The 17,207-nt window shown below is 43.2% G+C and overlaps 1 protein-coding gene across 2 annotated transcripts; it reads right to left on the reverse strand.

The window, feature by feature from the left end:
• Positions 1-991: 991 nt before the first annotated feature.
• On the reverse strand, positions 992-16,409 carry CNDP2 (carnosine dipeptidase 2). 2 transcript variants are annotated; one of them, XM_054628023.2, is made up of 12 exons: positions 16,281-16,409; positions 13,586-13,682; positions 12,499-12,642; positions 9,883-10,045; positions 8,243-8,331; positions 7,130-7,330; positions 6,291-6,375; positions 5,597-5,757; positions 3,527-3,691; positions 2,865-3,006; positions 2,124-2,271; positions 992-1,689 (listed from the first exon to the last, which is right to left on the reverse strand). In XM_054628023.2, the coding sequence occupies exons 2-12, from the start codon at positions 13,643-13,645 to the stop codon at positions 1,620-1,622; spliced, it is 1,428 nt and encodes a 475-aa protein (XP_054483998.1). In that variant the 5' UTR covers positions 13,646-13,682; positions 16,281-16,409; the 3' UTR covers positions 992-1,619. The 2 variants fall into 2 exon arrangements, with proteins under 2 accessions (XP_054483998.1, XP_077039758.1); XM_077183643.1 differs by lacking the exon at positions 16,281-16,409 and adding an exon at positions 16,219-16,242.
• Positions 16,410-17,207: the final 798 nt, after the last annotated feature.

The raw sequence follows: 17,207 nt of genomic DNA on the forward strand, positions 1-17,207 counted from the left end.
CTTAGCAAGTACAGCATCTGATACAGTGTCTGCAGTGCAGAGCTCGAGCCAATTAGCTGATTCTCAATAAATTTGTTACAAAAGGACAACTACACATGGTTTCTGAACATAGTTCACAACCAAATTAATAAACATTCACTCCACCGTGTCTGTGTTCAGTGCTCACAAGAACTGACACAGGATGGTCTGACTGTACCCCAGCTCCAAGTGCAAGGGTTAATGGTACCAGATTATCTCCAGTCATCAACTTCAGTGACAAACCAAAAAACCCAAAACGAGTTTTCAGTGACACCAGAAGACTCCTTATCCCAACAGCTCTCCACTGTAAAGTCTCCAGATCAAGCAACAGTAAAGACCAGGTAGAGAAGATTTTCCCACCTTCTACCCTTCAAAGTGGGAATCATCCCATGCTGCCAACCTGTGTCAGGACACAGGACTGTACCAGAAGCCAAGCACCATCACTTGAAACACTTACCTACCTTAGGCTGCCAGTGCTGATCAGGTCATTCAGAAGCAGGGAGCCCAATCCAGTTCAGATAGCAATCATTTAAGAGGTTTGTTTTTCTGGAGTTTTTTGGCATAATAACAGAAGTATTGGAGTTAAATGTATCCAGTAGAGAGCTTGAAGTTGGATGGCAGTAGTAGTTGCAACTAGTGATCTCTTCTGTCTCTGTTTATGCCTACAAATTCCATTCACTCCCTTTAGTATTATCAGTTATGCTACAGTGTGATGACCTGGTTTACAGAGCCAAAATGAAACACTTTGAGCTCAGTTTCTCACAGGAGAGCTAGAGTTTGCAACATCAGCTTCAAGTCAAAAAATTCTTACAGAGCCAGAGCCCAGAAATAAAAATTTGGATTCCCACAAGATACAGCCTGGGTAGCCATGTTGCTCATCTGACTTTATAGCCACAGAAGTGTCCCTCCCAAGTTCCCAAAGCTGCTTTCCCACCCAAGCCATTATTTAAACCTTAGAGAGCAAGAGCCAAACTAGAGCATGATTATTTATTATTCTTTTCGGTAGTACAAAGGCAGCTTTACAAAAATGGCCAATAGTCACTACCACAGTGAAATTTGTTACAACCTGATTCCCTGTAAATTGAAACCTGCAGGCAGGCATCAACTGTAAGAGACAAACTGCTCTTCCAAATCACTCACAGTCAGCAAAGACAGATGTCTCAGTACAGCCTGAGCACGTTCCAGTGCTGCCCCATAATCTTGATTACTTGTTTCCAGGACATACCCAGGAATAGGAACCTTAAATTGGCTGGAAGTTCTGCCACTGCTGTGGCTACTTAAACTGCTGAGGGTAAATCATTCCTCTTCATTTACAGGAAAAGTAGATCAATGCAGCAAACTGAAGTGATACAGAGGGATGAAGATGCAGTTCAGGACTGCTGACCAGTTAAGGAATAGTCTGTTCATATAAAGTAAGCATTTAGAGAAGTATTTTTGGTGTATCATGTTCCTTGTCAAGTGGAACTGCCCCTTTCCCTCTCCCCCATCAAAGCAGTGGAGTGTTGGTAGAAAAGGGGAGCCATGTAAGACTTGGTAATTGATGACATTTTGCAAGAAAATTCAGACTTCTGATCCATAAACCAGAAGGTGAGGTGTCTAACTTAGTCCTTCAGCTGGGAAACTTCATAGAGGTATGCACCAAGCATCTTCACCCCCTGGATGTAGTTGTACCTGCAAAGAAGAGTTTGCTTTAGAGAAGCAAAGAAGAAGAGTCTCCACTGAGCTTTATTTCTAGCAGATTTCTATTTGCAAAGCCCACACATCAGTCCTATGCACAAGACAAACTCTATGGGAATTGCTGCTGCAGGCAACAGGCACTACTGCCCAAACCCTACATCCTCCCTGGCAAGACAGAAACAACACCCTTTGGGGAGAGGGTAGCCAAGCTGAGAGACCAAAATATAAAATCTACTTCTGGTTTCAAGAGTATCAATGTAGAAATCAAAATTCAGCTACAAACTAGTTACCCAACCAGTCAGTCATTCTCTCCTGGGGAGGATGACACTCTGCCATCCAGAGAATTAAACAAAAGCAAGAGCTCAGTTCTTGGAGTTTTTCATAACACGTGCCAAGACACCCCAGAATAGGAATAGATATTCTCTTACCTATTTAGTTTTTCATTTTGAGAGTGAGCACCATCATCTGCAGCTCCAACAGGAAGCAGCATGACATTCTTGCCTGTGGCTTCTTGAAAAGTAAGGGTAACAGGAATGCTTCCTCCCTCCCTTGTCAGGTCTGGTTCAACTCCAAACACTAGAAAAGCAATACTCTAGTCAGTTTGAAGTCTATTTTTTCCCCACAAACCCTCACTTAAGCCATGATGTTCCCATCTGCACCAGGTGCTGGCCAAGTCAGCCAGACTGCAAAGGCCACAAAACTGTGGAGCTTCTCCCCACAGATGTAGCACTGGAATATTGTCACTGTCAGCCATACACAAAGAATTCATCTGAAGGCCTGTCTGTACTCCAACACAAGTTAAAGTTGCTCTAGCTGCCCAATACAATCTAACTAAACTGATTAAGAGGGGTGCTGTGACCAAACTTCACTGAATTTGGCTTAGCAGGTGATCTGAACCAACAGTCTCATCCTTATGCAAAAGCAACACCACATCAACAAACTTGTCCCAGAAGAGCATACATGAATTTGATATCCAGTATCTCTCCTGCCTGTAATTAAACTTCTGTTTAAAGGTTGCACATGTCATGCTTCCTCACTCAGTGAGCCAAAGTATTAAACATGAGAGCAGAACACTTAATATTCAGCAAACATGACCGCCTCCGTGTTTCTTGAGGTGCTGGAACAAGAGACTTTTAATCCTACCAGTGCTAAGAGAAAAACCCACTGACCTGTCTTCATGGCCCTCCTACCAGCCATGTAGTGGGGGTGGTTGAAGTCTGACACCCAGGGCTTTCCACCATGGCCTAAGTACACTTTGAATTTGTTGGGACTCCGCAGCTCTGCAAACTTTTTGTTCAAGTAGTCTTCAACCTGTAAGAAAGGTTGAATGATCTTATCTACTGGTAGCATTTGTATGAGCACTGGCAAAGCTCACATTCTAAAAGCATCTTAGGGACTTGCAGATCACTACAATTGTGCAGCAATACTTTTCCTATTTTTCTTATTTTGAAGTAATCCAATGATTCTCTGCTCTGAACCAGAATATCTTCTTTAGGCAAATTAACAGTGTATTGTAGAACAATTAGGCAGTATGTCAAACACTGCTGCTCTTGAATATGCATTTCTGGCAGTCCAAGTGTCCCACAATTAGGTTAGCATTTACTCCTAAGCCCTTTTGAGTGCAGAGAAACTGGATAATCAGACCACTACAGTCCACTGGGGCACCACAGGATTCCCTCAGTTATCTCGTGTTGAGGTGCAGTACAGGGAAGATAGTGGGAAAGCAAATGAACAGAACTGCTTTAGAAAACAGACAAACTCTTTCCCCAAGGCAAGGTGAGCAGAAGTTTAGAGACACTTGTTTGGTTAGCAGCAATCCATCTCAACATACATTCTTTGTGACTTCTTCAGGAGTCATGTTTGGCACAAGCCTGATTGAGAACTTGCCAATCACTTTCCTAGGAATCACAGTCTTGGCACCAGAGGCTGAGAAGGCTCCTTCAATTCCATGGAGAGACAAGGATGGGTATCTCCACCTGTGCATAAGGATCTCTCTCTGTAGAAGCAAAGAGAAAAATGCAAGGTTACATGAGGTTTGACAAGAGTTCCCTAAATTATTTCTTCAACCTAATAAAGAACTTGCAAGAAATAGCATTTTTTCCCATGCAGAAATGCAGCTCATTGAACATCACTCAGAAGCTGTTACTCCCATTAAGCACACATTTTGATAACACATCTGGGCTCTTAGCACCTTAAGATACTCAGCAGTTCTAGTCTGGCTCTCTCCTAGCTCTGTGGAACTTAGGGGACATGATGAGTCTGATTCTGATTAGGACACAAGCAGCACTTATAAGGTGCTCAAGCACAGTTCGTAGGGAACATTGAAAGCTTTAATTCCCACTGCCTCAGGACAGGCAGGTGCCTTCATCACCAAGACACTGCTTAAGTTGACATTTTCTAAAAGCCTCACCACTGCTCAAACTGAGGCTTACAGTGTGCTTTTCTTTATATCATCAACTGTATTAAAAAGCCTGAACTGCAGGCTGATTAAACTGACCACCACTGCCTTCCAGGTACACTTCCTGCATTTAACATAACTCTGTTACCTTGAGCACAACTGTTCACTACCTTGGATCCTGAACTCAGTGCAGTTGCTGAGTTGCCCTGAGCAGACACAGGTGCAGTATCTTCAGCATGAGCTTCACTGCAGAAATGCAGCAGACTCAGAAATTTTGTGTCCATTACATTAACAAGTTGGTTTTTCTCCAGGTACAACCTGCTTACCATCTTCTCTCAAAGCAAATGTAGCTGTCACAGTTCAAATCTCCCAAGCACAGTTGCTTTTGATCTGGAAGTTTCAGTCATCGCTCCCTAGCCCTAAAGCCCTTCTTGCATGTATGCAGCTTAGAAGTCCCTTAGCTGGAATTTCTGTTGAGCCAAGACTGAACAGCTTCAGTTCAGTATCACAAAGAACATCTTGCCAGCTCCTCCTTATATCCAAGCTATAATTCATCCATTACTTTAAAGGACAGGGCTAAGCAAGGAAGTCTGTGTGCTCCCAGTTGATATAAACCTGAGCATGTAAAGACAAGGTTGAGGATATAAGTTGTTACTTATTCCTATTTAAGTTTGAAGTCTCCTGACAGTACTAGGACAGAAGACAGACCTGCACATGTAAACTTGCCTTTTACAACACCTATGTCTGCTTTTTATGACAGGAGATGTATTTACATCTAGGGTTTTAAAATTAGTATGTAATACTTGTACCTTGTAAGAATCACTGCTGTTAAAAGCATTCATTTGGAGAGCTCCCAGGATGAAGATTTAACTTTAGACATGAGTTTATTGAGCTTGAGATTGTTCAAAGATTTGGGCTGCCTAGCTCATGATTACAAAACAGTCCTTGTTTGCCAGGTCTAGGAACATGTTCAGAATGCCAGCCTGGAATTCAGCAAAGCTGGGTTTCAAGCTCTTTTCTCACCTAAGGAGCAATCATCTCTGAGCAACTGCTTTATTTCTGATAACCCACTGAACTTCCTACAGATGTAGAAAATCAGATGTTTTGTGTAGATTGTCACCTGACCTCTGGAAAGCTGCCAACATTCTTATCTAGCATTAAGAGAACAGTGTAAAGTTCTGTACCAGTTTCAAATACTATTTTATACAGAGTAAGGAGCAAATTTAGAGTTGGCAAGACTATTTGAGTTAAACATGGGATAACCTAGAATAAGTTTTCAAGCACATAACACTAGCAGTCCCTCTGCAAAGTGTTAAGTATGCAGTCAACCATACAGTAAGCAAAATTATCTTCAAGGCATTGTCACCATTTTGAAGACATCAGATGAATCCTCTGCCTAATAAATTACTTAATAACACACACACATCCACAGAAGCTTGTTTCTGGTCTCCTACTAACACAGACAGCTTGATCTAGACAGGGCAGAGGAGAAGTGCAGCACACCTTTGCATCATGCAGAAGTCTTGTTGCTCCTACATCTTTTGCATATTCTGTCAGGTCAAAATCAATCTTCTCATATAATGCCAGCTCCTCATCAGTAACAGGTGCCACAGCTTCATTAACACCTGGGATGAGGATTTTCCCTTTCTTGTCTACAAGAGAACCTGTAAACAAGAAGCACCTAATATCAGTATTCAACCAGAAGATACAAGATGTCATTCCTGGGAGCACTTTCCTTGGGAAACTGAAGTCTGGGCCTTCTGAAAACTCTGTAAATGCAATGAAATTTAGACTTCTATTTTCCAGAGCATGCACCACTGAGCCTGGAAGACACTTAAAAGAATTTGCTTGTATCCAAAATGCAATCTTGCTTGCTACTCTATTTAATTCTACTGCTACATTTCACTGGCTGTCTGAAGGTATGATTCCCAAAGAGTTCGGTATCATACCCACAGCAGAATTTGAGAAGACAGCTGATCTAACATGCAAATTTGCAGCAAGGTTTTAGGGAAAACAGAGTAAACTGACAACTTCTTAGCAAGACCTTCACCATGTTTCTGTATCTAAGGCAGTAGCTTTGGATACTTGGCAAGCACCATTTCACTGGTCACTGCTTTGCTACTGCAAACTCAGTCATGCTTGGATGGTTCTTGCTCCCATTTTAAATGCATTTTCAGTGAAACCTGTGTTTTCTTACCCATTAGAGCAATGAGATCTGTCATGGCCTCATGGACCGAACCACCATAAACTCCGGAGTGAAGGTCTTTGTCACAACATTCCACCTGATTGAAGTGAATGAAGATTCAGCACGGAGATTTTGCCATGTAGGGAGGAGACTACAACAGCCAAAGCCCAGCTAGAACTTGATCTGGCCAAGGGTCAAGGAGTATCCCCATCATTTGTTCAAAGCAGAGGGTAGTATAGTATCAGGGGATGAGAAAAAGGCAGGGGTATTTAATGTCTTCTTTGCCTCAGTCTCCAATATCAAGGTCAGTTGTCCTCAGGATGCTCTGCTCCCCTGCTGGAAGTTGGTGATGGGGAGATGAGGGAAGCCCATGATCCATGAGGAGATGGTTAATGACCTGCTATGTCAATTAGCCACCCACAAGTATATGGGCCCAGATGGGATCCACCCCAAAGTACTGAGGGAACTGGTAAAAACTTGTCAAACCACTTTCAGTCATCTACCAGCAGTTCTGGTTAACTGGAGATATTCCAGCTGACTGGAAAGCACAAATGTGACATCCATCTATAAGAAGGATGTATGTGGATAAAGATATCTATGCTATGAGACAATCCTTCAGTGAAGTGCTGGTTTATCTTGCTTCACACATCTGAAAGCTATCCCACCCACCCAAGTATCAGATAGAATAGCAAGAGAAGGATGTTTAGGCAATTAGGAAAAACCACTCCATGTAAGTAGCCAGTTTCTTTTCTGAAAAAAGCTACTGGCATGAAAAGGTTTGCACTACCACTCTTCTCCTGTGGAAAGTTCAGTTTAATAATAATGGATTTGCAGTGTATTTCAGCACTTACCTCTATGAAGTAGTAGCAGATACCTCTCAAACCATAAGTGATACAAGGCTTCTTCTTGCCTAGCCAGTAGTTGTCAGAAATGCAAACATAATCCACATCTTTAAAGAAAGCATCTCGCTGAGCAAAAATCAGTTCATCAAGGCCTTCAGATCCTGATTCTTCCATACCCTCTAGGCAAAACCTAATATTTACTGGAAACTCCTTTGAAATGAAAAACAAGAACAGATTAAGCATGTGAGAACACTTGACTCCTTCAGTGATCTGTAATTTTCATCTGTTGCATTCAAAGAAGAAAAATGGACATGGCTAAAATAACTCCAGTGGAATGACAATGGAATTTGTTAATTATACACAAACTGGTTTAAAGTTTGGATTGTGCTTATGTTGAGGGCACTTACACCTTCATTTGATGGAATTCAAACTCTTCAAAAAAGTATTAAAAAATCATCCCCAAACCCTGTAAGCATGGGAACACAGCAGAAATCTGCTGCCAAAGGTTAGCCACCAGGCTGGGAAAACTAACATAAACCACAGGAATTGCATGCCACAGTAGGAACAGAGCTACCCTGTCTATCCAGTCTAGCATATTCCATATACCTAGACAGCAACTGAGAACTGGTTATTCCTCTCAAAAGCAATAGGAACTTGTCTTGCAAGATTAAGCCAACAGTCTGAGCTATTTGTGATTGCACATTTTCTTTAACAGAAATGTGCAAAGCTCCCAATTTTAGTGTTACTAAGTTAACCCCCTCTTAGAGCTCAGTAGCAGTGAGGCATTAAGTCTTGATAAATGCCAAAGTAATTTGACATCCTTATGTGATAGTGATCACATTTGATTATTCCTCCTGCTCCACATGCTTGCATATGTATTTTCCTTCCTACATATTTCATTAAAGGAAAATGGTTAGACGTGCAACCTAAGCATCTATAGGACTAATTTGTCAGCAAGTCAACTTAACCCTACTAGGAAATCAGGAAATTTACAGGACTATTACATCATTTCTCCAATCAGCTGAATAAGCAGGTTTCCCTCACAAGAGTTTGTGGCTTGGATAACATTTATTGCTAGACTCAGCTGCACGTGAAAAAGCAGAATATGTTTTGGGCACATACCTGGTTAGTTTGTTGATAAGCCTCCAAGGCATTCAGCCAGGCAAGCACTGGACCTTTGTCATCTGTTGATCCTCTCCCATATAACTTTCCTGTAGAAACAAGATAGAAATTAACCAGTGAGGAAAAAATTAGTATGACGTTTCACCTCTTGCCTAGATGAGAACATTTGGTTTTGGGTAACATTTTTAACCCTGCTTAATGAATAATTTTTGAATAATTTCTGATTCATCATAAGTAGCAGTTTTAGATCCTGCTTCACATACCCTTTCAAGTAGGATAGATACAGGACTGCAATAGTTCTCTCATTTAGAGAGCTTCCCCACCTCTTCCCCCAGCTGCTCCCTTAATAGGAGTTTATTATAACCCAGGAAAAGACATAGCTGCCTTATTTTTCATGATAATATAATTTTCTACAAACACCTCAGTGTATAGAAACAAGTTTTCTGCTTTTAACAGAAATCTATCAAGTATTATGTTCAGTTCAATAATTCTTTGTTTGAAGAGTAAAATCTCAGTAGCTAGTTACAAATCACTTCTCTGGATTCTCCAGATAAAAGTGGATCTCTCTAGAAAAGAATTTAGCCAAAGATGAGTTTTGCAGGCCACAGGGAACTCCCAGAAAATGTAGTACGTGGGATCATAGCAGAGGCACTATCAGTGCAACTCAGAGCTGTGGCTACAATTCCTCAGCACTCCATGTAACCAGTGACAGAACAGGCCAGACAGCTTGCAAATGTAAAGCCATTGGAGAATGTCTCCAGCATGGTCAGGCTCTACAAAGACAAGCCACAGCCTGAGGCAAGTCTAGGTCTTGCTAGGAGATGAGATAACTCAGTTTAGTAACTTGGACTCTGCTGCCTATGAGTAAGTGCCCAAGCAGAACTACTAGTTGCACAGCTACTCCTTTTTCTGGCAATCATTAATGCTTATGGAGCAGGAGTGGTTAATGTCCTTCTATTGATCTGACCTTTAACACTGAGAAAGTGAAATAAAGAAGCTGTCAGCAGGACCAGCTTTTAATAGAAAAGGAAGTTTCAAGTCTTTTTGACTGCTGGCAATGTTGTTTCAACAGGAGATACTGTTCCATTCCTTCATCCCCATGTATGGGAGAGGGACAAATTTTGGGGCACTACCTGTGCAAAAGAGGTTCTGTAGTACCCATAGTAGAGCAGTTAAACACAAGGCAACCCAGAGAGGCTGCTGTGCCACTCCTGTCTCCAGGCATAAAGAAGTTGTGTTGTGTGTTTTTTCTCAATAATGGTTCAAAATTCCTGCAGTCTGACATGACCTTACAGGCTTCAAGCTGTGAACAAGAAATTAGTTCTAAAAAGCTCTCTGGCAACAAGCTGGCACCATGGAAGGCAGCAGTTAAGATTGTGCTGTAGCTACAAGGAAGAAAACATGCAAATTACAGCCTAGACTATCAGAGAAGGAAACAATCCCAAGAGTAGCTGAGATTTTGTAGCTAGACTTTTTTACCATTTCCCCACCTGCACATTTTTACCTCAACATTATCAAATACCCATACCCATTCTAACTCTCCTTCCCTCTTTCAATCAATGGCACAGCTTTGGAACAGTTGAGGAATACCACACTTGTTACAGAAGTGTTCATCAGTTTGTGAAGTCCACTGCTCTTACCATCTCTTTCTACCAGAGTGAAGGGCTCGCTGTCCCAGCCATCCTCCAGTGCTGCTGGCTGAACATCCAGGTGACCATACACACACACTGTCTTCTTGTGTGGATCCGTCCCCAGTGTTCCCAGAACAATTGGCGGTAGGGGGATCTCTGATCCATCAGGCAGCTAGAAATAGGAAGGCAGAAGTTCTAATGAAATGTGGAATGCCAGAGTTTTAATCAGATACATCAATTACCTTAATACTATGGAGGTTATGAGAGTAGAGGCACAGACAGCTAAACAAAACTAATCTACTTAAACCAATTGCCAGAAGCAGGGTGCCAAAGAAGGCCTGGTGGCACCATGCCAGTTAGTTTCCTGACAAGTCCCAGCAACAGCCAAAATGTTCCAAGCCACTTAGAACTGTTAGCTTTGAACTACCAATCCTACATCAGATTTTAGCAGAGCAAGCTGACTGCATGCCAAACTGCTGTATCTAATGCTGACCTAAGCATAAGTGATAAACTCCATTCAATATTGCTTGTCACTGCACTTTCATCCTGTCCACAGTACAGCTCTCTGGACAAAAATTCCCTGACAGTGGTAAGGCTGGGTGTAACATGTGCCTACACCCAAATAAAATCAGCATAACTGACATATTTCTCTGTACCAGCCTACATTGTTACACTAAGGGCAGGGTAGTGCTGATGAACTCAGTTCAAGAGTTCAAGAGTTGAATTTAGCTTAATCCCTTGGAATACCCCATAAGCAATTATCACAAGCTATTCCCAGTCAGCAAGTATTTCCCTTCTGGTGAACATGTACTTCTGTTCAGCAGATGCAAGATCAGCTTTGACTTTTTGCTTATATGGGTCCCAAGCTCCAGATTTTTATCAACAGGTTACATGTTCCTTGGCCAGCTGCAGCTCTACATGATTAAAGCCCTCCTGCAAGAATTTACAGTAATCAACACAACAAATTGCTGAGCAGCAGTAAAGCAACTTTGATCTGACAAGCTCAGTTGCTTTACATTGTCCCTCACAGATATAGTAGGAACACAAAACACATTGACTAGCTCTCTCTATACTTAAAAAAGAACACTGAAAGTAACTCTTGCAGATTAAAGTTACCTAATAAAAATATTACATATAAAACTCTAAAATCAGTTCTTGCTACCAAAAAGTTACAGTGATGAAAAAAACAACTTTGTCTCTGAATTAACTGAAATGCTTTTGATGGGGTTTTAGGCTGTAGGTAGTAGCAGAGCTAGAATTAACCCATAGACTCCCTCAAAGTCAGCTGTTGTCCTGCTGGAACCTGTAGCTACAAACAAGTGTAATTCAGTTGCCCAAAGCAAAAACTGCTCAGAAGGTTCCCATAAACACAGATCTCACTCAGCAATCTTTCACACCAATTACAAGGACAATCTTCTAAAACTAGTAAACATTCCAGCACAAGGTTTTTAATGCCACTATCCAAATCCTAGTCTAACAATTGTGGTATGGGTCTTGCTCTGAGGGAGGTAGTGGCTAAGCACTTCAGAGGAGGAGCATACCAAGCAGGTATTTCTCTGGGATGAGATTATCATTATCATTCTTATAGGCACATACATTTCTCAGGGGAAAAAAAAAGCAGTCTGGACAGCTAAAAATAAGGAGAGAAGTAATTCTTTTAATGATACTTTTGTATCTAGCAAGGCAGCAATGCAATCCTGTGACACATGTAACACTTCTGAAAGAGTCCAGAAGTCTTTTGGCAGACTTGCTGAAACTTCAGTAAGTATCTTTACAGTCTATGGGTCTAAGGACAAATAGCAGCCTGTTGTTTAAATGTCTAACATTTTTGATGCAGGCACTCTATTCATGTTCAGTTCAAAAAGTATTTAAAACACATTTAATACAGTCCAAAATTTAATTCAACATCTTTAATTGGGTCCCAAGGTTTACTATAAACAAAGGCTTTTAACAGAACATTCAGACTGTGTGGCAGCAAAGACATTATCCTACACCCCAACAGGCTACTGCCTTTCTAGGCCACTGCCCACAGGACCTTTGTGTGGTGATCCCAACCTAGAAGCCCATCAGGCACCAAGGAATTAGTGACCCACAAAGACAACCTGAATAGCCCAAAGACTGTGCCATGCTATGCTGCACACACAGTTTCACCTTCCTGCCTGTATTGTGCTGTGCATATCCCTGGACTGCAGGATAAACAGAGCCACTTGGCTGCAACCTGAAGGCAGCTCTCACTTGGCACTAGGGATTACATCACCTGTCCTTGACTTAATCTAAAAGTGCATCAAGAAATTCTCACACAAAATCCCTTCTGTCAGTGGAACTGAACAGCCAGAATAAATAAAATGGAAAAAAAATTCCATGCATGGGATCTGCACAGTATGTTGGATGCTGGTTGGGTGCTGCTAGATGCTGCACAGCTTGGAGATTCCAGTATCTGCAGGGACATAATGTCCACATTATCATCTTTCTTTATAGTGATAAGTCCAATAAACAGCCTTTCAAAGGAGTCTAGGTGCCTTTCATACTGGGGAACATAAGAAACCAGCACTTCCTCATGCAAAACACCTTGTGTTCTAAAGAGATTTTTTTCCCTACTAAGCTGCCATGGAGATGCTCACGTACCTTTTGTTTGCCAATATCCATAAGTTTGGTTGTGCCTCCCAGTCGCTCAATCTCCTTGGCAGCAACTTCCATCATGTGCTTGATTTCACCCCTCTTCTCTGGCCATGCTGACACACTCTGGATTGCCACCCACTCTGCCAGGCGCTGCAGGGATGGAAGAGCTACAGGTTTTACTGCTCAACAGGCACCATGCAAATACCACCACACACCTCGTGATTCAACAAACACTGGTTTAAGCCAAGCTCAAATTGAGGCAAATCAGCTCTGTCCCTGCTCAAATAATATTACTCTCAGAAAGTTCTCTAAAACCTCACTTGCCTACAGCTGTCCCTGCTGCATAGCATAAAGTCTACAGAGATATCAAATAAGCTTAAGAGTATCACAGCTAGTGCCTGTTGTGCCCTTTACATTTTTCTTTAAGTATCCAGAAGCAGCTAAAGTCTTTTGGGCCTCTCAAAAAGGCCACTTTAGCTTTTTCTCCCTGCATGAGTTCAGCAACAACAACTGGCAGAAATCAAGCTGAACACTTGGCACAGTTCATGCCTCAGTTCACAGTGCTGTACCACTGATACCTTCATGGATGAAAGGGATTACAATATAACCTGTAACTAAACAGCAGGTCAAGCAGCAAAGTACCTCTTTGGAGAGGGCAACCTCTCCCTCTGTACCCCAGCATAAATTGTTTTATACAATAAAGCTTTTTTTTTCCAGCCTCATTTATAACATATTTCATTGCCCATCTCCAAAGGCAAGAACCTATAAACCCAGTTTGGCATTCAGAAACCAGTGTCAGCTTCCTGTACCTCTAAATAGGTCACCAGTTGCACCATATACTAATAGATCATTTCCTAATAAATTTATCATGGACATTAAAGTTTTTAAACAGAACTATGCCTAAATTTAAGAAACAGTTTTCTGGCCTGACTCAAATCCCTCACACTTGCTGCCTGCTCTCCCCTCTCCCCCAGTACTAGACATTATTACTGGGTATATCATAGAGATGTAACAACAAGCTTGAAGCTGTTCACCTAACTTCTAATATCCCATAGCTGCCCATGCTGCAGGAAAAAACTGAAAAAAAACTTACCTGAACATAGAGGTCCTGGTGTTCATCAATGTATTTAAAGAGGGTTTCCAGAGCAGACATTTTTGGACTAGTTTTCAGAGCAGTGTTGCTGAAGATTCTGTGACAGAAAAATAATTTAGCTTTCACAAGGCTGAGAAGTGACAGTCAGTAATCAAGAGCCACAGGAGACTTTCACCTTTCAGCTTCTAATGCCACACACCAAGCTGTACTAACATAAAACTTGAGGCCTCTCCCTTTCATGAAATCACCACAGTGAAGTGGCTAAACAAAAGCATATTTAAATTTCAACACCACTCTTTATGCCTCTCCTCTCAAAATAACTTTCAAAGTTGAACTGAGCAGTCTTGTCTCTAGAGATATTTCAATGAAATCATACACTTCATTTCACTGCAGACTTACAGGCAAAATGTTACTTGAGTAAAATGCAACTTTGAAGAGTAGATTTCATTATGAGTTCAACTAATAGCATGCCATAGGCTTGAATGCTGGTAGCCAGGTACAAGAAAGCACCACACTTTGTGCTCTGCAGAGGAGGTTAAAAACAATAGCTGGAAAACTGTGCTTTCTTCAGCCTTAAGTCTCAGCCTGCCAGATTTCACAAATAAGGTCAGAATGAAGCCATGGGAACAGAGGCCAGCCCCAGCAGGTCATGAGCAAGTTATCAGTGACTACTTCAGTGCCACCACTTCCTTCTTTTGTTTTCATTTCAACTGAGGTTCAAGGAGAAAACCCAAGACTCCTTATCAGTTTACTGTCTTCCTTACCATATTGAAAAGAAATACTGCCCACTAAAGCAACAAAGCAAACAAGTTTAAGCTTAACTCTCAAGCTAGAGCTAAAGAGACAGCACCTCATCTAAGCCAGGAAAGCAATGAGCTTTACAAATCCCAGAATGGCTAAGGTTGAAAGGGACACTGGAGGTCAGCTGCTCTAAGATGTGGCCCTATAGCACACTACTCAGGATAGCATCCAGGAGCCTCTTGACTAACCCCAGAGGAGGCTCCCTCAAGTGTGCCTCTAGAATCCAAGCACCTGGACTAGGAGGAAAAACTCCAGTGCCCATGTAATAGAAGCATGTTCAGCAGCTCCAGCCACTGTCATTCAGTATTTTGTTGAGTCAGCTTTATGCCAGATCCTTTAAGCCTTTCTTCTGCTTCTACACAGTAGTCACAAGACAGTTGTTAAAACATCTGACTGCTTGTCTTAGGATTTCTTGAGCAGCTGACTACTTTGCATATCTGAAACAAATCCTTTTCAGCTGCAACTTGTCCCACATAATATACTGCAATACATGCACCACCCCAAATTTCCTTTCAAGCAAGGTTGTACCTGCACAGATACTGGTGTTTGACATACAAAAATCCTTTCCCTCACCAGAGATATCATCAATTTAATTTAAAGCATCCATCAAGTTTAAATTTGGATAACTACTTTGAAACACGAATTAGAACAACCTCAAATCATCAGACAAGTAAGCACTCCCTTTAATAGTCATGAAAACTGAACACCTTCAGAAGGACTACATAGACATAACCAAGTTAAAGCAATGCTTCTCACTGAAGCTGGGGCTCCCTAATGAAGCCACTCTCCTCACACACAGTTAGAGCTCGGGCAGGATTCATGTGGAGCTTTTCAGGAAATCACCCCACAGGTATCAGTCCAGGGCATCTGACCCTCCCCTTCATTCAACTAGTTTCTATAGCAACCTCAGGGCTCCAGCTCCACAGCACAGACACAAAACACAAGGTCCATGGAGGCTGACTTTCTGTCCAACACAAACAAGATCTGAACTACTTGTTAAATCAGGGACTACTTTAAATATCACCTTAACCATAGTTAAATAGCTCTGAAATCACAAGGGCATTGAATCACACAAGTCACACAGAAGAGCTGCAAAGTAGCCTGCTCCAGAAAGCTTCAAACTACAAAAAGTAAGTATTGGTTACTACAGAGCAAAAGCCTGGATGTTACTTCCCCCTTCATCTTCAAAACCAGGGTCTGAACTTCCGGTAAGTCCTTTAGGAGAGCTGAACCCGTCCTACTTATGCAGAAGAGGCTCTAGAGTTTTATCTTTTCACAGGACTACAGAAGTTGCACCTTGAAATAAAACAACCCAAGGGACTATCATTGCACCATTACAACTTTGCCCTCCTTATCCACAAACAACATGAATATCCCAGAGGAGAGCACTGAACCAAGAGTGCTCTGCAGCCACCATGGAGCCCCATGCTCAGGTCGCAGGCTCAGCATTTCGGACCGAGGCTGATCTGAAGGTTAAACGCGGGTTTCTCTACAGGGTTTTGCAGCACCGGGACGAGGTCCCCGCAGCCCCCCAGGTCGGTGACAGCCTCGGGACGGGAGGGAAGGAGGCAGGGCACGGCAGGCTCCCTAAAGACAGCGCGGGAGGAGGGCTCACGGGGAGCGAGAGCGGCAGTGAGGAAGGGGACAGGAGCGGAGAGGCAGGCGCAGCTTCTCTCCGGGGACAGCCACGGTGCCGCCGCGCCTCAAGGCCGAACAGACCGGGAGACACGGAGCAAGGCCCGGCCCGCCGGCGGCGCCGCGCACCCGGCATTCCCGGCTCCTCCCCGCCAGGCCGCGCAGGGGCAGTGACAGGGCCAGGGCCGGCCACTTACGCCGGTGCCGCCGCACGACAAGACCAAGGGACGCGGTTCCCCCGACTCCTCCCGACACTCACCCACAGCAGCCACGCGGCCCCGGCTTCCACCTGGAGTAAAGAAACCACCGCCTCCCACGGTGCCTTAAATACTCCCGTGCCAGCCCCGCCCCGCAGCACGCGCCGCGCCGTGCCCGCCAATCCGCGGGCAAGGAGATCCTCGGGGGCGGAGCTTGAGCCAAGGAGGGGCGGGGCCTCATCACGGGGCTGCGGCCTGCCGGGGGGCGGCCCTGTGGGGCGGGGCCGGAATAACACAGGGGTGTAATAAAGGGGAATTTAATATATAGGCGAATATAACATGGGGTACAATATAACAGACTGGCAGACACCAGTCTGGACAACTGAATTATTCCAGTTGAAGCTGGGAGTATCCCTATGATCTTCCTACATTTGTGGTTTAGATAGGTTTAATAGATTTAGATGTGGTTTAGACAGGTTCCTAGAATCAGAATTAATTATAGAATATGCTGCATTGGAATGGATCCACAAGGGTCTTCAAAGTCCAATTTCTGGCCCTGCACAGCACATCCCCAAGAATCACACCTGTGCCTGAGAGCACTGTCCAAAAGCTTCCTGAACTGTGTCAGGCTGGTGCTGTGACCAGTTCCCTGGGGAGCCTGTGCCAGTGCCCAATCCCCAGGGTGAAGAACCTTTTCCTAATATCCAACCTAAACCTCCCCTGACACAACTCCAAACCATTCCATCAGGTCCTGTCACTGGTCACTGGTCACTGTGGTGTCCTGTCACTTGTCACCACAGGGAAGAGATCAGTGCCTGCTCCTCCTCTTCCCCTCACAAGGAAGTCATAACAGCAGTGAGGTTTCCCTTCAGTCTCCTCTTCTCCAGGTTGAACAGACCAAGTGACCTCAGGTGCTCCTCACACGGCTTCCCCTCAAGGCCCTTCACCATCTTCATTGCCCTCCTTTGGACACTCTCTAAGGGCTTAAT

Source organism: Agelaius phoeniceus, chromosome 1 (genome assembly GCF_051311805.1).
Source record: "Agelaius phoeniceus isolate bAgePho1 chromosome 1, bAgePho1.hap1, whole genome shotgun sequence".
In the NCBI taxonomy this organism is placed as follows: domain Eukaryota; kingdom Metazoa; phylum Chordata; class Aves; order Passeriformes; family Icteridae; genus Agelaius; species Agelaius phoeniceus.